We start from the raw sequence: 20,356 nt of genomic DNA on the forward strand, positions 1-20,356 counted from the left end.
AGGGCCCTTACGGTAGGGGTGGGGTGGGGGGGGCTGTGCCGTGAGGCGGCGGGAAGTACGGCCTGACCTGGCAGGGCAAGTGCAGGCAGGGTCAGAGCCCAGGCTGGGGCAGGGGCCGGGCACGCTGACAGTGCCGGCAGGGCTGGGTGTGTCCCACCAGCGATGGGCTCCCGGGAGGCTGAAACGGGGCATTGTGCTTTTGGTACAGGTGTGCCAAGAGCAGGCGGGTCCTTGAGGCAAAATACTCTCTGCCCCCTCGCGTCAGGTAAAGATCTGATCCACCCCTCGCTGCATCTCCCGTGCCACTGCGTGCAGCCGAGAGCGTCTGGCTGATTGCTGCCCACCCTCCTTAACCGCTGTTTCGGGCAACCCAGCCCAGGAGATGGCAGCTACAGGCAGCGCTGTGGCTTACCTCATCATAGCCCCAGTGAGAGCGTGGACTAACGAACACCTCCCGTGCTGAATCATTACTGTCTGCGTTGACAAGTAGCAGTAAGAAACGTCTCTGGAGAACTGAAGGATTGGTTACAAAACGAAATCCTTCTAGTGTAGACATGTTTCCTGGCCTTGAGTATCAATTCCCGAGATCTGGAGTACATCTCTTTGTACTGTAAAATGTTATCATATCCAAATGCAATTTTTCATTCTTGAAGTGTGTGACATGATAATGACTATGTAGATTATTACAGAACATGTTTGGCACCTGTTTTATAGGTATATTCTTAATGCACATGATAGCTGAGATAAGCTTAAGTAATAGCTGTCTTGTTTTAGTCTTTTTCAGGGTATCTTCTATATATCAGATGGACACAGTGAAAAAGAGGCTGGTTCCACATCTGCTATGATTAGGGCGGAGTTACCTCGCTGTTACTCCTACCTGTGTCACTGATGTAGGATGCTAATGCTGTTTCATGTGAATACATGGAAATCAGCCTTAAGCAAGGAAGGTCAAAGTGAAATGAAAGTGACAGTGCTCATCTCAAGCTTTGTGCACAGTTCTGAGACAGGAGAATAAGTCAGAAGTGTGACTGTCATTAGGGTCTTGCTCCTTTTCAGTGTGAAAATCATGCGGATTTTAATGTGAACTAGCAGTTTAAAGAATCTGGTGTTTTTTAAAAGAAACAAAGACAAGAAATCACATTAAAAACTATTTCTCAATTCATTCTTCTGTTTAGAAAAATTATCTGCCTTTCTGTTGTTTTTTTTTTAAAGATCACTGCTGTGAAAAATGACAGCTGGCTCTGTCTCAGTTCCTCAGGTCATACCACTTCGAATCCCTCTTCCAGGGAAGTCTAAACATGAAATAGACACAAATACTCTCATAGAAATAAAATCAGGTATGAATAAGAGCTTTGACTCTTTGTAAAAGCTTTTCTTATGTGTTGAAACTTTTAGCCTCTATATTTTTGCTTGCCTTTAATTATGATTTTTATGAGTGACCACTTCCTTAAGGAATTTATAAAATTAACTGACATGTTTTGATACAGCAAATATACATACACTTAATTTTATGCATTCAAAAAATACTGTCATGAGTTGTTTCATCTATGGTAGCAGTCTTAATTGCTTCAAGCTGTTGCATTTCACTTTGACTGCAAAACCAGCACTTGAATGTACCTTGTACCAGGCTCACCTGAATGGCTTTCCTTACAATTTTAAAAATGTTACCTTACATCTTGGGAAAAAATATCTTTTCTGTCATTGGAATGGACAAACTGTTGCAACGTTTTCATACAAAACTATTGCACAGCTACTTTATGAAGAGAAGTATTTCTTACAATGAACTTGCATTTGTTGAATAACTAATTTTTCATGGGAGAAACAGTTTTGGTCCCAAACATTCAGTCATTTATGGAACTGCTTTATTTTGTTTATGTGAGAAAAATTAAGCACAGTAGTGAGCACTTTGAAGAGTACAGCTTGTTTTTCACAGGTTGAATACAGTTTGGCTAATTACTTTCTCTGTGTCTTTCAGATACACCTGAGGTCTCTATTTATTATACTTTAGATGGAAGTAAACCAGAACTTATTAGGAAACCTGGCTATGGAGAGCGTAACACTTTTAAGTATAAGGGTCCTATCATATTACCAGTTGGGAAAATAATGGTCAAGGCACTGGCAGTTACAAAGTAAGTGTCCTGTTTTATTTTAGTTGTATTTTGGCAAGGGACAGATAGCCCAGTTATGGCTTGGAGTCATGTTAGTTAAAGCACTCTACACCTTGCAAGTGAGACTCCCCTTTCCCCAGCCAGTTTGCAATCTAAGTGATCTTCATGGGTTGCACTGACTTCACTTTCTCATAACGCTTTTTATCCATTAAGTGTTTGTGTGATTGGATTATCTCCAGGATGTTTATGTCCTGGGCTGTGGATGTAGGTCAATGATCTGTAGAGGCTGTGGGTGAGAAACTAATAAATATACTAGATATAAAATATACTTAAAGCTCATCCTTTTTGAATGGGATGATCAGAAATGCAAGAGGAACTCATATGGTGTTTTCTGGAGTCATCTGGTGATTCAGCAGATTTATAGAAGTTAGTCTTCCCAGGAATTTGCTTAGTTTCTCCCCAAAAGAGCACAGAATGCTAATCCTCACATCTTAAGTACAATGTTGTATGGGTAAGGGTAAAGTAAAAATACAATACATACAAAGAAAACTGGATTTTGCTTCACAGCCACTGACTTTCTCCAAACTAACTTCATGCTTAAAGACAGAAAGAGGACACATGAATTCTCTGTACTCTGTTGCATTATCTTTTACTTTTCAGGGAGCAGAAACTTTCACTCCAGTTGGGGATTTCTGCTGGCTGTTCCCTGCTATTAGCACCTGCAGGTAGCCTTTGCTTGTGTCTGCACGGGTCTATGACAGCATTACGTTCCCTGTGCAGGAACATGCAAAACCTAGGCCTATATGTATTTTTGGATATTACTACCTAGATTAACACTTGTTTCCGCTGTGGTTTTATTGAGATGTTTTCAGGTATGCTAAATAGATGCTCTGGAATGACAATCCTAAATGAATGGTTTGGGCATTTACAGCAATTTCAATGTTACTGCAGTAATTTAACGAATAGTAGAGAATAACAGTTGTTTTATCAGCTAAATAGCATGCTACCTGCTGTTTGACTAGGAAAATTAATATGGTATTATGAACAGAAAAAAATCTTGTTCTCCTTTATTTTCTGCAACAGTGGCAAACACTAGTTACCCCAGAAAGCAGACACAGGAGTATCAAGAGTTTTACATGTTAAAAATGTTGAGGGATTAAAGTATCCATATATTTTATTTGTAACTTCTTATTGTGCACATTTTAAACTTTAAAAAAAAAAAACTAACAAAAACCCCTAACCAAAACAAAGCAGTAGTTCCTGAGAGTATTGTCCAGGATTATACTTAGCAGCTGAAATAATGACTTGCAAGCTTGGAAGAGATGTTCCAGCAAACGAGCCATATACCTCAGTGATTTACTTGTTGCTGCATGTGTGTTTGTGGCATGTATATAGCTTTGTGAACACTGATTTTCAGGGACTGCAGGGAGAGTACAGTTGTAACAAAGGTGTTTCTGGTAGAGTACAAGCAACCAAACATCCTTTTCTCTGTTGAAGACGATAACAAGAATTTCCTAAAAGGTATTGCCACACAGGTAAGTTTCAACAATTGTAACCCCCTGTGTGAATATAAAATGTTGTATGTATGATAATTAGTTAGAGATTAAACCTTGACTGCCTATACTTTCAATATATTTTATTTTCTCTGTTTGCCCATCTTTGCTGTCTTGGACCTTTTCTCTTTTACACTGGTCTTTTATGACCAGTTCAGGTCAAATATTTAAAAAATACATTTATTTATAATTTAAGCTTTTCAAATGCTTGCATTGAAAATAGATACCGTAACCATGTACTTTAAAAATCATAACAAATAACTATAGCAAGAGAAGATTAGAGCAAAACCAAAAATTTCATTTGGAATTCAGATGGAATTACTTTTTAGCAGAGGGAAGGCATAACGTTTACTACAGAACCAAAGAAGAATGGAGTGAATGTAGAAATCAAATCTGCCTGGAGTGAAGCATCCCAAGATTTTCAAGGTGTAGTATTACTTCATAAAACTGAAATAGACTTCTGTCTTAGCTGAAAATAGTGTAGTTTTCCTCTTATATCACTGGTAAAATATGGATAATTTTAAAACCACCTCAGAAGACAGAATATCCTCTGGGAATTCCAATTTTGATTTCTCAACACTGCAAATAGGGAACAAATGTTACCTTCCATACATTTCATGTTACCAGTTAAAAACATATTAAAATATCATTAATTTCTTGGCCACAAAACACGGCCTAGTCTGTACTTCCATTTGTACCAGAAAATGCTGTTAAATTGATGGGATTGAAAATCCTTTACAGAGTTCTTTACTGATACTTGCTTGCAGTAAGATTCCAAAATAAATACACAAAGCAGAAACGAAGGCTCGACCCAGATTTTTTCTAAAGATAAAGCCTGTTATTCCATGGTAACGGCAACAGGACTGTTTAAGAGCAGAGAATCGTATCAATGTTTACTCATTAATTTACTCTTAGGAACTTGGGGTTTTTTGAGCATGTGGGAAGGAAGCAACTGGGAAATAGAGAAAAATACAAAAGTAAGGTCTTTCAGAGAGGAATGAGCTTGCTTCTAGTGTAATTCCATGCAGTTTATTTGAACCCAAAATCTGGGTGTCAAATACACTTCTAGCTATTGGAATTTAAAGCAAGAGTATGTAATATTTGTGTTAATGTTAAATGCATGAAGTGAATGACAGTGGAATAACCAGATTGTAATTTTAGACTTGGAAACAGAAGGAAAGACTACTCACAGGTCCCTGCAAGGACCACAGCTCCTTGCCAGTCATTTGGGAACAACAGAGTACAAAGAGGAATCCATCTCAGCACTACCAATAGAGTTGTTACAGGTAAGAGAAGGGGTGTTAAGGAAAACTGCAAAAGGCTATCATCAGAACTGAACTCTAAAAAATAAAGATGTGAAGATTTGTGATCATGCTCATATAATCTTGCAGAAATTAATGCCTTTGACTGTATTATATGGTACTAATTTAAATTTACTGGCAATGACACCCTCGTATAGAAATGCCCAAAGCAGTACGCAGTTATCAGTAAGGACAAAACCAGGCAAAGCAATTTAACAATGCTTACATTCCTATTATTTCTCTTCTAATACATTACTGAATCTTCAATTAGCAAATACTTACTGCTATATGTTGGCAAATTGATATTTAAACTTAATATTCGGTAATGCTGTCTTGGAAATAAATAGCAAGACGTTGATTTATTTTATTGGAAGAAGCTGTGGATCCTTAATGCAGCTAATGGGGGAATCAAGTGTATTAGATATTCCTTAAAGCACTGCATTTCAGTGCAGTTTGTCTCAGATAACATCTTTAGCTGATTTTGCTACTCTTCTATGCATTTTGCAAATATTCACTTACCAAGGCTGAAGAATTATCTTTATTTCAGTTTGCCAGTTCTTCTGCAGTGACTAGCGGGAAAAGCTTAGCAAGCACACAAGTGGCAAGGATCCAGAGGGAAACAGATTTCCTCAAGTAAGTGATTTCTCCCTTTAACATATCTGTCCTTGGAAAGTAACTGAGCAATTGCCTTTTGCAACCAAGTTGATAATATTGTGGGCCTGTATAAAAATGAGGAAAGCAAAGACAGACACTGGCTCATAACAGAAGAATGTATCTAGGTTGGCCTTTCAAAATTCTTTCTTACATAAAATTTTATTTACATCTCACCATAAACAGTTATCAACTATCTCATCATCCTTTTAAAGAGAAGAAATTCCTAACACCTGTAGGATGAGAGGAAAAGCTGTCTTTTCAAATTAGAGTACAGCCCTCACTGCTGTAGGTGAAAACTGCTCACCGGAGCAGTCTCACAGAACATTAGTGCTTATCAGTATTGAATGGGTTATTTGATCTACATCAGTGGTTCCCCATGTTGCAGCAGCGAGGTCTGATACAGATTGTGTGTCAGGAGTCTTGTTTACCTCACATGATGAGGAAGAAAGTATGAAACTCCATGGCAGCCAAGACCTTTCTACCTTGCAAAGCTGTTTAAGAGTTCAGAACCTCATATCATGGATGCTGGACATGGTCTGAGGGTCCACCACAGCTTGGAAACAACAGCTGAGAAATCAGTGGCCTAAATCCTGTCACAACAAGTTCCAAATTATTCATTAATTATGCAACAGTACAATACCAAAACAAGCTCAGCCAGTTTGCTTTTTGTTTTCAGATGTGCACACTGTTCTGCACCTCGCCTGTCTGACCCCTTTGCTCACTTCTGTCAGGAATGTGGATCTCCTATCCCACCTGTGCCAGTACGTCGCTTTCCACCCCCTGAAGGAGATCAGGTCAGCACAACATCATAACAAACAACAAATCCTCTTTGGAGAAGCCAACTACCCCAGCAAATTACACATGCAATGCTACGCATTGAATTCATATTTAGTCACGCTTTTTTTTGGGAAGTTCTGTTCTGATTGTTCAATACCTTTAGCAGTGGACCTGTTGTAATTCCTAAATGATGGGCAAAATTAACCATAGACTGCTTCAAGTGCCATGTATTTTAATAAGGATAGCAATGAAAAAGTAAATTGTGTCTTATTTGCCTGTGTCAGGAAACATTACCAAATTCAGATTTCTCCTCATCCTGCAACAACAACCATTGCATCTTCAGGACCTGCATATGCATCTTATTCCAGTGCTAACTAGTGCAGTTAGTTAGTCAGTAACTACTGCTTGTGTCATAGCTGTAGAAGATCCATCTAATATGCATGAAACCTTAAACAGTGGCACATGTGGGCATATGCCCACATAGACCACTGAGTTTTTACAGTGATACCTGTAACTGTCTTCTCTAAGCTCTTCCCAAGAGATAATAACTTGATCTTACAAGTCAGTGGTGTATTTTTTTTCTTTATCATCAGAAAGATGTCTTGTCTGGAGCAATGCTGTAGTTTCAAGTGATGACTGAGAATATTCACCATGTCTTTCGGTTAAGTTCATAACTAAAAGAATTTCAAACTACCTGCACACATTTTATAGTAGCATTTTACTTTTACTGAAAATTAACTTTGTACCTTTCTGGCATATTTTTAGTAGTTGGTAAAGCATTCTCTTTCCAGTTGTCTTTATATTTTCTCAACCACCTTTGATCTTTAAGGATCAATATCAGCATCTGTTGCTGTTTCCAGTGACTTTGCTGCTGATGTAGACTCTAACCAGGAAAATATTGAAAATCTCATGATAAACTTCATGATCTCATTATGGTCCTTAACATGCTGTGATGTGGCTTTTTCTTTAGATGGCACCATGTCTTGAATGCAGACATCTTGTGCCAATGAATACACCTACTTGCATTGTATGTGAGTCACCAATAGCTCCACAGCTGCAGCCCCAAACGAACATCTGTATAAAGGTAATTGAGAATAAATATAACAAAATAGCAGTTTACCTCCTGGCATGCATTTTTCTAACAGATGACTTCATTATAAATATTTTGATCCAGCTTGGGTTTATATAATTACATTATGATACCTTTAAGAGTTAGTAGGATTAAAACCACCTTGAACAGAAATAATCACCACCTAAGCTCAGGAAGGCATGCTGAAGAGCGCATGATATAGCAGTGTGAATGATAGGAATGCATGCACTTGTGTTCAGTAGAGAGATGATTCTATGATTTATGGCCTTATTTCTACTAAGCATTTGAAGTTTATTGAATATGTCCTCATTACTCTGCTTACCTCATTTGATGGTGAGTGCTTAGCTCAGATGGGCTGGCAGGACTGGTGCAGGGGGTATATACTCAAAACACTAGAGCGCAATTGTAGTCAGTGATCCAGAAGTGTTCCTGGTCTTAACTAGACAAAATCTGCCCTACAAAATACTCCCTACCCAGGGGTATGGGTACCCAAATAGGGGCCCTTCTCGATGCCCCTGGTCAGGGGGAGGGGTGTGAAGAGGAGAGGACTGATACTGCATACCCACAATTGGTTTCAGAGATGGTGTCGGCAACAAGGTTTTGGTTTCTATGAGAACAGAACCCTGTTTGAGGATCACCATCTCCTTAGGAGAGATGGGATTCACCTCACAAGGCAAAGGTGTCTTTTCCAGCAGGAGTGCTGGGTTATTAAGAAGGACTTTAACCTAGAAACACCAGGGGAGAGAGGTTACCAGCAGCCCTGTGAGGGAATGATGGACAGGGCTGACAAGTAAAGGGTCTTGGGTGATGATGACAAAAGGGGATACTTGATCAACAAAATAGGGTTTAAGTGAGGTCACCTCAAGCATTTCTGCGTAAGCGAGGAAGTGCCTGTAATACAGCATGATTGGGGAAACCCCCCCCAGAGCCTCTCTGTGAAATCAGCATGCTGGGGTGCCTCTCAAGTGTTTGTATACTAATGTATGCAGCATGGGGAGTAAACACAGGGAATTAGATATCTGGGTACAGTTGCAGGGCTGTGAACTTGATGAGACTACAGGGACGTGGAGGGATGGCTGGTGTGACTGTGTGGGTGACATTGGGAGTCTGCTTTAGGCCACCTGACCAGGAAGAACCAGTGGATGAGGACTTCTACAGACGGCTAGAAGTATGCTCACATTTGCAGGCCCTGGTCTTCATGGGGCACTTTAAGCCCCACCAATATCTGCTGAAGGAACAATGTAGCAGGGCATAAGCAATCCAGAACTTCCTGAAAGTATCAGTGACAACTGCCAGGTGACTGAGGAGCCAATGCAGAGGAGTGTTGTGCTGGGTATCATACTTACAAGGAAGAAGGGCCTTGTTGGGGATGTGAAGGTCAAAGACAGCCTTGGCTGCAGTGACCACAAGAGGGTGGAGCTCAGAACCCTGGGAGGAAGGAGCAGGAGCAAACAGCAAGATCACAGTCCTGGAATTCAGGAGAGCAGACTTTATCCTCTTCAGGAATCTGCTTGGAAAAGTCCCATGGGATAAGACCCTGGAAGAAAGAGGGGTCAAAGAAAGCTAGTGATGATTCAAGGTGACTCAGGGCCACCTTCTCCAAGCTCTAGGGCAGTCCATCCTGATGAGCAGGAAGACAGGCAAAAGTGCCAGAGGACTTTTATGGATAAACAAGGAGTTCCTGTCAAAACTCAGATATGAAAAGAAAGTATACGGAAGGTGGAAGCAGGAAGAGGCAACCTGGGAGGAATATGCAGAGATGTTAGGAGAGCCAGAGCCCCTGTGGAGTGGAATCTGGTGAGGGATGTCAAAGGCAACAAGAAGAGGTTCTGTAAGTATATAAATACCAAAAGGAAAACTAGGGAAAATGTGGGTCCACAGCTGAATGGGATGGGGTACCTGGTGACACAGGACATGGAAAAGGCTGAGGTACTGACTGCCATTTTCACTTCAGCCTTTACCAGATCAGCCTTCAGAAATCCAAGGCCATGGAGGCCAGGGGAGAAGGTCTGGAGGAAGGAAGAATTAAGCTGTGATGGAGGAGGATCAGGTTAGAGAATACTTAAAGAAACTGGACAGAGATAAGTTCATGGGCCCCTGTTGGGATGCACTCATGAGTGCCGAGGAAGCTGGGTTATGTCATAGGGATCATTCAGTAATCTTTGAACAAACATGGTGATTGGGAGAGGTTCCTGAGGACTGGAGGAAACCAAGTCTCATTCCTACCTTCAGAAAGTGCAAGAAGGAGAATCCAGGGAACTACAGGCCGGTCAGCCTCACACCTCAATCCTGGGAAGATAATGGGGCGAGTAATCCTGGAAATCATTTCAAGGCATGTGAAGAACAAGAAAATCATCAGGCATAGTCAGCATGGATTCACAGAAGTGAAGCCATGCTTGACCAACCTGATACCCTTTTAGGATGAAATGACTGCCTCAGTAGATGAGGTGAGAGCAGTGGATACTGACTACCTGGACTTCAGTAAGGCTTTTGACACTGTCTGCCTTAAGATTCTCACAAAGAAGCTGCTGAAGTATGGGCTGGATGAGCAGACAGTGAATGGATGGAAAACTGGCTAAACAGCTAGACCCAGAGAGTGATGACCAGTGGCATGAAGTGTAGCTAGAGGCCAGTAACTAGCAGTGTAGTCCAGGGGTCAGGACTGGGTCTGATCCTGTATGTCTTTATTAATGGACTGGATGATGGGGGAGACTGTACCCTCAGCAAAGTTTGCTGATGATATAAAAGTGAGAGTGACTGATACACCAGAAGTTCATGCTGCCTTCCAGAGGGACCTGCTGGAGAAATGGACTGACACGAACCTCATTAAATTCAACAAGGAAAAGTGTGAAGTCCTGCACCCAGAAACAACCCCCTACACCCCCCATGCTGGGGGCCACCCAGATGGAAAGCAGCTTTGCAGAAAAGGTCCTGAGGATCTGGTGGACACCAAGTTTACCACGACCCAGCAATATGCCCTTGGGGAAAAGAAGTCTTTGGTATCCTGGACTGTGTTTCCCAAGTGTGTTGCCAGCAGGTCAAGGGAGATGATCCTTCCCCTCTACTCCGCATTGCTGAGGCCATATCTGGAGTACAGTGTCCAGTTCTGGGCTCCCCAGTACGAGAGACATGGACATACTGGAGAGAGTCCAACCAAGGACCACGGAGATGATTAAGGGACTGGAGCATCTGGAGGGAAGACTGAGAGCTGGGACTGTTTAGCCTAGAGAAAAGAAGGCTCAGAGGCAGTCTCACCAATGCATATAAATACCTGAGAAGGAAAGGTTCAAAGAAGACAGAGCCCGGCTCTTTTCAGTGCTGCCCAGTGACAGGACCAGAGGCAATGGGCACAAACTGAAACACAGGAGGTTCCATCTGAACATCAGGAAACACTTTTACTGTGAGGGTGACTGAGCACCTTCAGAGGTTGCCCAGGGAGGCTGTAGATTCTCCATCCTTAGAGGTAATCAAAATCTGTCTGGACATGGTCCTGGGCAACCTGCTCTAGGTGACTCTGCTTGAGAAAAGGGGTTAGACCAGGCGACCTCCAGAGGTCTCTTCCAATCCCAACCATTCTGTGATTCTATGATAATTGCAAGGGAAAATTTTTGGAAAAAGAAGGATGCTGAACATATATCAGTGGCTGAAGATGATCAGATAACAAAGGAGATTCATAATCTGAAGCAGTTATCAGCTTGATGTCAAAGTAAATTATAGACAGTTGGCCCAAATTTGATGTTTTATGGTAGCCCTGATGTAGGTGCAAAGGCAGACCTGAACTTTTGGTGGCAACTATCAAAATATTGGATTCATTGTTCTTAGTTCTGGTGGAAACTCTCTTATTAATAGTGACCATGCTAAGATCTTTTAGGGCACCCTCATGGTATATTATAACAATAATAATTATTCTTCTTGAAGATACCGGTCTATCTGTTTTCTATGTGTGTGGTGACTAAGCAAACTGGCACTAGTATATACAAAGCTGTGGAAGTATTGATGCTGTATCTCCTAAGGGAACTGTACCATAGTTTTTAAAAAATTGTCACCAAGATACATAGATTTGTGATGACCAGGCAATATGGCCTAACTAAAGTCTGAAGCCCACAGCACAGATTTAAAGGAGCTCTTCCATCTGCAGGGCTGAATAACCACAGCACTTTGTAAGATAAGTCCTCTTCTTATTATTGTTGTTCACAGTTTTCAAATACTATATGAAATGTATTCTTTCTCTATTTAAAAGGGCAAAGTAATTTGTCAGGCATGTGGCACAGGAAATCCCCTTCACCATAAACACTGTGTGACTTGTGAAAGCAAACTGCCTGAAATGCAGACGGTAAGGCTTCTTGCATCAATCACACCAGGGTTAATCAAATCAAAGCAAAACATTCTTTTTCTTTGGAAAACTGAAGTCATATCCCTGTGTCCCTATGCTACGAAGCAGAGATTCCCTCCCCCATGCCATATTCAAGCCCAATACTCCCACAGATGCTCCATCACAAATGTCCAGCTAAACATAAATGTATTGAACACCTTCAAGTTTCTCCTGTGGAAGTCAGGATTGCAAATGCCATTGTGAAAGCTCAGAAGGCTCTTAGAAAATGGGTAGTCCTGACTCTAAGAATTCTCGTTTGTGTTCAGATTATTTTCAACTGCAATAGCAAACTTGATTCTATACATCAGGAAGATCATTCACGTTGATTTCAATTATTTTGTGAAAATAAAATATTATTTTACATTATTTTTCTTATCTCCATTTGCTGCTTCCCCTACATGCATACAGCTACTATGCTTGTATTTGGCAGTGACTCTGCACAGAGGTGAGAAAAGCAACAGTAAATGTTCCACCTAAAACTGCTGTCTGTTTCATCTCCCCATTTAACTTGCTCATTCGGTTCCTTAGAAGAATTTTACTTTCACTTCTGAAAAGCCTTGTATGAAAACCTTACGGTACATTTCACTTCTCCAGGTTGTGGTAAATACAGAAATGAAAGAAGAAAAATGATATGCAAGTTAAAATCTTCTGGTTATAATGGGAACATCCTGAGTTCTAGGACTGTCAGTAGCTACAGGCAAAGGTCTTTTGTGTAGCCGCTGAGGTGTCTTTTCATAGGGAATTTCAGTGGGAATCTATACTTACCTAAGATAAACATATGTTTAGCTTCTTCACTGAATGTAGATAGTAATATGTAGCTGCATATGTAGTTGGGCATAGGACTTGAATGATGAGACCTGTAGTAGCTGAAAGTTAAATGCTTACTAAGAATTATTAATAGTAATCAGAAAAAAACCCTAATAATATTGATTACTTAGTGATAACCAATAGTGATTCCTGCATAATTAGTAATAATGCAAATACTAATGGCTATTAAATAGTGTAGATTTAGACCATATTTAGACTTGTGCTCTTGTAAGTTTTATTTTCCAAATGAGCTCCCAAATTACATCGTTCAAAATGCAGTGCAGGCCACATGAAAATAAGGCTATTTTGTGTTTGCTTACTCGCTGTGTGGTGTCTGTAATCAAAGTAATTTTCCTTGGGTTCTGTTCATTATTCATAGTTCTGACTTGAAGAGAAAATAAACTGCATAAACCCCGAGGCAAAACCTAACAAAACATTTTTAAGACCTGTTTGTCCTAACTAGGATCTATACTCAACCTCTAGAAGTTTCAGCTGAAAAATCTGTTTTCTTTTGCACACCCATACAAGTTAATTGTAGTAGGAGAGCTAGATAATATGTAACTTGTGTGAGGTAAAAGAGTGCAAAAAAATATTTATTTAGCGAATACCAAACTGAGAAAAAACACATTGTCTCAACACACTCTCCCTGCCATACTACTACAAAGAAAGGTACAAAGAAAAATGCTGGTTGTGTTTTGGATTCAAAAATGTAAGTTTATCAGCAGAGAAACCTCCCTCGTAACTTCAAGTGTACTTATACATGGGGCCATATTAATAAATACTCAGTCTAAAAGGACACCATTGATAGAGAATTTTTTTTTTTTGCACTAGTTCTGCTAAAAATATTTTAAAATTAATTAATGTCACATTTTACTGTGGTTTTGTGATGAAAATAATTACAGGTTAGATCCAAGTCAGTCTGTTGCTTATCCTAAATTGAAATAATTCTTTTAGTCTGAATATTACTTTATATTATCAGTGTAACTTGCTTTCCTCTCTCCCCTTATTTGGCTTGTGAACTTTTCTTCATCAGTATTTTCTCCCTAATGCTTGTTTTGTTTTATCAGCCCATGTTTCGAGGAGACACCCCCCCGCCTTACCACAGCCAGCAAAAGAAAACAGTTTCATGCTCAAAATGCAATCGTGTTAACCAATGTGATGCCCGTTTCTGTGACTGGTGCGGAGCCAAGGCATGTGCTCTCGGTGTTTGTGTTGACAAATCTGTTTTACTCATCTTCAAACTTCTGTTTGCAAAACTCTTTGTCAGTTTGTACACAGCTTATTATTATCAAAATACTTGCTTAGAGCACATAGGATTATATAAAGAAAAATTAAAGGCTTAGATGATGTCCTGACCCCACATCAGTCAGTGACTTAAGGGTTTAGAGATGTAAACAAATTATCATGGGCCAGCGAGCATCAGCTCATTGCATCAGCTGAGATGCAATAGCCATGTACTCTGCCAAAGTCACTTATCCATCAAAGGTTAAACTATAGGCTAACCTAATGCAAGTTTTCCCATATCTACTCTGGGCAATGATCACCTATACAGGCAATTACCAGAGATGAGATGATGCATGCAGGTTTTTTTGGCTGAAAGCCTCATTAACATTAAGACAAATACTTAACTGCTGCTCATTAGAGCTTTTGCATGGTACAGTCAATGTAAACAATTTCCCCATGCATATATTTTTATAGGTACAGTGTTTGAATCTCAGATCACTTTTTTTTTTTTTTTTTTTTTTTAGCTGAGTCTACATAAAATTTGAAACACTCTCCTATGTGAATATACAGAACCATTGGTCCTGTCTTATACCAGGGGACTCAGGGGTTGTGGTGGTGTTAGAATTGAACTGGAAATAATTGCAGTCAATATTCAATATCAGAGCACCACACTAGTAATTACAGGGCTTTTCCAAAGAAAATAAGTATTTCTGAAATTATATGTTAAAAAAAAATAACATACCATAATGCTAGAACTGTCTGAAAAAATGTTTGCCTCCATAGCAGAGTGCTGAGATATCTGAAGATTTACTGTCTTGCGTCTGCCAGTGTGTTAGCAATTTGGTATCCCGGTTAATAGCTTTAGGTAGTGCTACTTTACTTCCTTTTAATTCATGCCACTACTTTTGTAATTCTTGAACCATTCATCATGTTTCTGTAGTGACAAGTGTTTCATTGATCCCTCCAGCCTGGACCTCCTCCATCTTACTTTAGTTGTTTCAAGTGTGGTGCAAGCAACCATCCATATGCCCGCTTCTGTGGGTCCTGCGGTATTTACATAGAGCCCCCATCAAGGGTGGGTTCTCACAGCGGCAGTGTCGTGGATGCTGGGGACTCGCTGGGGTTTTCTGAGGTAAGACACACAGTATTACAAAGCCAGGTTGGAACACAGCTAAAAGGCTAGTCAACTGCAGGTACAGATCAGCACAACTTCATTTCCTCTTTGAGACAGCGTTGTGGTCTGCGAGCATGCTGAGGGCAAAACCAAGGATATGTTTATTCTGAGAACTGCTTTCTGCCGAAAAATAGCCTTAGCCAAAGGCCTTAATCCAGCCTTATTGTAAATAGCACAGTGAGAAACAATCAGTTTTTCAAAAGTCTTAGCTCTTTAAGTACTTTTATTAGAATTATTTGTGTCCTGGTGATACAAGGTATTCTTTCATGCATATGTAACCGTGTTTTTAAAACTCTGTTTTAAGAAAGACCATAACATTTAGCAAGGCCAGCTTTTGTCCTACAAAAAACAACACGTGGCAATCATGAAGATTTTTGCTTTTGCTTGAATATTTGTGATAAATTGCATTATGGTTACAGACTGATAATTAAAATCAGGAGTTGTTAAGGATTCTTCCTGCTAGCTTTTTCATTCCTTTACAGTTTTGTGTACCATTCTAATTAATTTCTGCTTGTAAGCCATTTAATTATATTTAATTATATTACTTACACTTTTCCTTACCCTCCACCTCCCACAGGCTAAAAAATTTCAAGCTCAAGTTGCCTGGCAGCCTCTTCCTATTTCCTTGCCCAAATCAAGGCCAGAACTAAAAGAAAGAGAAGATAAAGGAACCCAAACCATTGGACTTTTTTACCCATCTAGCAAACTGTTGGAAAAGAAGGAGCTTGAGCTGATTTCACAAAAAGAAAAGCTGGAAAAGATGAGTGATCATAAGCCTCTCCTGTCAGCCATTAGTCCTGGAAAAGGTTAGAAGATTTGATTTTATGTTTTCTAAACAAAGCTGCAATGTATGATGTTGCTTTTTCTTGAAAAGATTATGGTCCGTGGAATGTGCCATCAGTAGGACACTGATTTACATCTTCACAAGTCTGTCTTCCCACCATTCACTTGTAAATGCAGTGCCTTAGAATTCAATCACTGATCTACACCAATAGCTAAAAGAAAGCCTATCAACAATATCAAAGTTACAGTTACTGATGCTGTGCAGCCTTACTAATTTGCTAGTAGTGTGATTTCCTCAGATCCTACAAGATCAGGGCAGGTGTCCTATATTGAATTGGGAACTACTGAACAAGCACTCCCACCTCCCAGCGTCCTCCCCACACCCTGCAATGTGAAGTTCAGTTAGAACTGCGATAGCGCCTGCTGGGAGTATTGTTAAACAAAACTCTGAAACACAGAATCACAGAATCACAGAATTGTCTATGTTGAAAAAGACCCTGAAGATCATCCAGTCCAACCATTTACCTAACATTGACAGTTCCCAACCACACCATATCCCTCAGTGCTAAGTCGTCAGTAATCTTAAACACCTCCAGGGATGGGGACTCCACCACCGCCCTGGGCAGCCCATTCCAACGACCAACAACCCGTTCTGGAAAGAAATGCTTCCTAATATCCAGTCTAAACCTTCCCTTGTGCAACTTGAGGCCATTACCTCTTGTTCTATCACACTTGGTTGAAGAGGCTCATCCCCAGCTCTCCTTTCAGGGAGCTGTAGAGGGCAATGAGGTCTCTCCTCAGCCTCCTCTTCTTCAGACTAAACACCCCCAGTTCCCTCAGCCGCTCCCAGTACGACCTGTGCTCCAGACCCTGCACCAGCTTCATTGCCCTTCTCTGGACACGCTCGAGTCATTCAATGTCCTTTTTGTAGTGAGGGGCCCAAAACTGAACACAGGAATCGAGGGGCGGCCTCACCAGTGCCGAGTACAGGGGTGAGATCCCTTCCCTGTCCCTGCTGGCCACGCTATTGCTGACACAAGCCAGGATGCCATTGGCCTTCTGGGCCACCTGGGCACACTGCTGGCTCCTGTTCAGCCGGCTGTCAATCAACACCCCCTGGTCCCTCTTTGACTGGCAGCTCTCCAGCCACTCCTCCCCAAGCCTGTAGCGCTGCTGGGGGTTGTTGTGGCCCAAGGGCAGCCCCTGGCATTTGGCCTTATTGAAACTCCTCCAGTTGGCCTCAGCCCATGGCTCCAGCCTGTCCAGGTCTCTCTGCAGAGCCTCCCTACCCTCGAGCAGATCAACATTCCCACCCAACTGGGTGTCACCTGCAAACTGACTGAGGGTGCACTCGATCCCCTCGTCTAGATCATCAATAAAGATGTCAAACAGGAGTGGCCCCAAAACCCAGCCCTGGGGGACACCACTCCTGACTGGCCACCAACTGGATTTAACTCCGTTCACCACAACTCTTTGGGCCCGGCCATCCAGCCAGTTTTTTACCCAGCAAAGCATGTGCCCATCCAAGCGAGCAGCCAGTTTTGCCAGGAGAACGCTGTGGGAAACGGTGTCAAAGGCCTTACTGAAGTCAAGGTAGACAACATCCACAGCCTTTCCCTCATCCAATAAGCGGGTCTCCCTGTCATAGAAGGAGATCAGGTTTGTCAAGCAGAACCTGCCTTTCATAAACCCATTCTAACTGGGCCTGATCATCTGGCTGTCCCGAATGTGTTGTATGATGGTACTCAGGGTGAGCTACTCCATCAGCTTCCTGGACACCGAAGTCAAGGATCATAGCTCTTGAAAAATATAAGGCGGCTTGTCTATGTGAAGCACTTGTTTGGGGTACTGTTGTGAAATAAATTATAGAAGTTTCAGAAGCAAAGGAAACTAAAATAGAGGAAGGGATTTGGGGTTACAGAAACAAGCGTTGCTAGCAACCTTGTGAGCTCTTGTAGGTTCCATCTTCCAGCCCTCCAAAGGTAACAGTACATCCACATCGCTCATTGCAGAGACTGTCCATGCACAGACTACTGTATCAGCACTGCCGATTACTTTGTTTCACAGTCCCTGGTTTGATCAGTTAATCCTTTGTGGAATCACTTCACTGTTTGCTGTCATTAAAAAGATTGTGATTTTTAGAGATTTTAGTTTTACTATCCTGGGAAAACTTCAGCTTCAGCTTTCTGAATCCCAAACCTTGGAGACAGTCTATCCGTATTAGTTAGGGACCTAATAAATGGCCCAATCTGCGAAATTGTCTATCTCACAGGAGAGTCCAGCTGTGCAGTACAGAGAATAAATTAATTTTAAATCACTACAGCATCAAAGCATGGTTGGTTTGGAGGAGCAGTTACTTTTTCTGATCTGCTTTCCCATCTCTAACTATTTTCTACAATCAGAGGTCAACCCCTCAGGCTGTTACCAGAATTAGTTATCTATTGGGTAGAAAAAGTTGCTAATGAATATTAGAAATTTCTGGTTGGATTCTGTATAAATACCCAGATGATGCAGTCTTATTTTTTAAATTATCACTAGGGAAATCAGTTTTCCTTGCTCTGAAATGTGGCGTGTTCTCTTGGACTTCACTGTAGGAAATACAACACTTGACTCAACATGTTTAATTTAGTCAGAGATAAAAAAGAATTGGCCCATAACAGTGCTGACAAAAAAAAAAAAAAAAAAAAAAAAAAGCTCTTGACTTGTGAGGGAGAACTCTTTCACTGGGAAATGTTGGAATGAAATTCTCAACTGCTTTTGAACTATGTTAATTTTTATCCCTTTAGCAGAGGTAACTTTGTTGAAGATGCAGTGTGTAATGTATTCTTCTTTAGACCCTTCCAAGGACTGAGGAACATATTTCATTCCATAAATCAATAAAAGTCCGTTACAGTCAAGTCTTTCATGCTGTTCCCTTTCCTTGATGATGAGCTGTATATACGGCTTGAAACTACATGTATCAACAAGACCATACGCTATCACCCAGGAAAATCTCATTTATATATGCCAAATACATCCATTATTTCTTCAATTCAAATAGTATCAGACATTTGATATTAAAGTTTTTAAATACAAGTTATTTAATAAGATATTTTCTTTTAATTTCTTGACCGTATCAGCCATTAACTAACCTTCTTTTGTGAAGATTAAAAAAACCCCAGTTAGTACAGGGGCAAATAACAGCAGTACCAAAACACTAATCCTCTGATGTGTGCTGTATTTTTATTTTATTTTTTTTTTTGCTGTACTTTCAGTCTGTTTTGAACAAAAGCCAAGTAATTTACCAGGTAAACTTTATAGAGAAGCCTCCCCTTTTCTACTGTAACAAACAGTAAATCCATGTGATAGAGGTGTGATCAACTATTGACAGCATGAATTCAAGTATTCCATCAGTGCTGCCAAAAATCCTTTTAGATGTAATAAAATATCAAACATGCAAAAATATGTTCCTGGCCATCTGGATTTTTTGAAATAAAATCTGGGGACCTAGGCTAGTTATGAACCAGTTTATTGCAAATAATACTGACTTCTCTGGAGGGATCACTCACCAAGTAGTAGTCTAACTTAGATTTTTTTAATTGCTATTTTCAACTTGTATTTTCGCATGTGAAACCATGGCAGGAAACAATTATGTTGCTCTGGGGATCCTTCTTTTTATATTCCTTTAAAGCTGCCTGACAAATAAGACTTGCTGTTTTGCTCATTTAGTTTGTCATAGTTTCTACCAGTTCAATCCTGGAAGAGTCCTCCAAGCACAAAAATCCTTGTGCACTTGCCTTCTCTTGTAAAAGTCAGACAACAGCACTTTTCTTCTGACTTGGCTTCTTTTCACTGCTTTGAGCTTCACTTAACATGAAGGGAAGGATAGGTCAGAGTAACTTCATTGTGTGAGTTAAATGAGGTTACCAAGCCTACACAATTTATTTACAACAAAATAAATCATACTCTGTACTTTCCATAAGTATGCTCAAAAATAAAATTAGCCAGATCTTGATAACAATCACTTAAGAATGAGAACAAGTCCTTTTGTTTCTTTCATGAAAACAAGAACATTGATTCAGAAATACTTGGACAGGAGCTGCAAAAACTCTTAAGGGCTTAAGATGAGGTTTGCATTGAGGTGCATTCAGTCCCTAATGTTTCATGCCCTGTACGACCATAAAGGAATGCTGACTCTCTCCCAGACATCCTGACACACAAAAGAGCAGGAATGCTTAAGCTTTTAATATGCTCTCCCACATATAATTGAAAGGCATTTATTTGAGGAATAATTTACACAGACTAGAATGCTGTATAGGTTGAGTTACTATGCCTGCGATTTTCAGATTTGGCTTATTGTTACCAGTCAGTGATCTCAAATTAACTAAATATCGGTTCAACAATGCACAATTGCTTAGTTGTAGTATTGTACCTTTTTTTTTTTTTTTCTTAATGATCTGGAATAGCGTGAGATTCTCCTCCACACAGGGCCAGTTTTGATTCCAAATGGCAATTCTGAGACATGGTTTTGTTG

The 20,356-nt window shown here is 40.5% G+C and overlaps 1 protein-coding gene across 3 annotated transcripts in view; it reads left to right on the forward strand.

The window, feature by feature from the left end:
- The first annotated feature begins 26 nt into the window (after positions 1-26).
- Positions 27-20,356, forward strand: part of DZANK1 (double zinc ribbon and ankyrin repeat domains 1) — a 29,127-nt gene continuing 8,797 nt past the window's right edge. For 2 of the 3 annotated variants that reach the window (XM_026845973.1, XM_026845975.1), the window contains exons 1-13: positions 161-265; positions 1,213-1,337; positions 1,976-2,129; positions 3,526-3,643; positions 3,991-4,087; positions 4,823-4,947; positions 5,510-5,595; positions 6,293-6,410; positions 7,364-7,477; positions 11,724-11,816; positions 13,730-13,852; positions 14,854-15,018; positions 15,638-15,866. In XM_026845973.1, the coding sequence (XP_026701774.1) occupies positions 1,229-1,337; positions 1,976-2,129; positions 3,526-3,643; positions 3,991-4,087; positions 4,823-4,947; positions 5,510-5,595; positions 6,293-6,410; positions 7,364-7,477; positions 11,724-11,816; positions 13,730-13,852; positions 14,854-15,018; positions 15,638-15,866 (1,531 nt within the window). In that variant the 5' untranslated portion in view covers positions 161-265; positions 1,213-1,228. Of the gene's footprint in view, positions 266-1,212; positions 1,338-1,975; positions 2,130-3,525; positions 3,644-3,990; positions 4,088-4,822; positions 4,948-5,509; positions 5,596-6,292; positions 6,411-7,363; positions 7,478-11,723; positions 11,817-13,729; positions 13,853-14,853; positions 15,019-15,637; positions 15,867-20,356 lie in introns of all 3 variants that reach the window. The other variant, XM_026845974.1, reaches the window with a different exon arrangement.

The sequence above is a fragment of the Athene cunicularia genome (assembly GCF_003259725.1).
Source record: "Athene cunicularia isolate RWA chromosome 3 unlocalized genomic scaffold, athCun1 chr3_part1, whole genome shotgun sequence".
NCBI classification, from domain to species: Eukaryota; Metazoa; Chordata; class Aves; order Strigiformes; family Strigidae; genus Athene; species Athene cunicularia.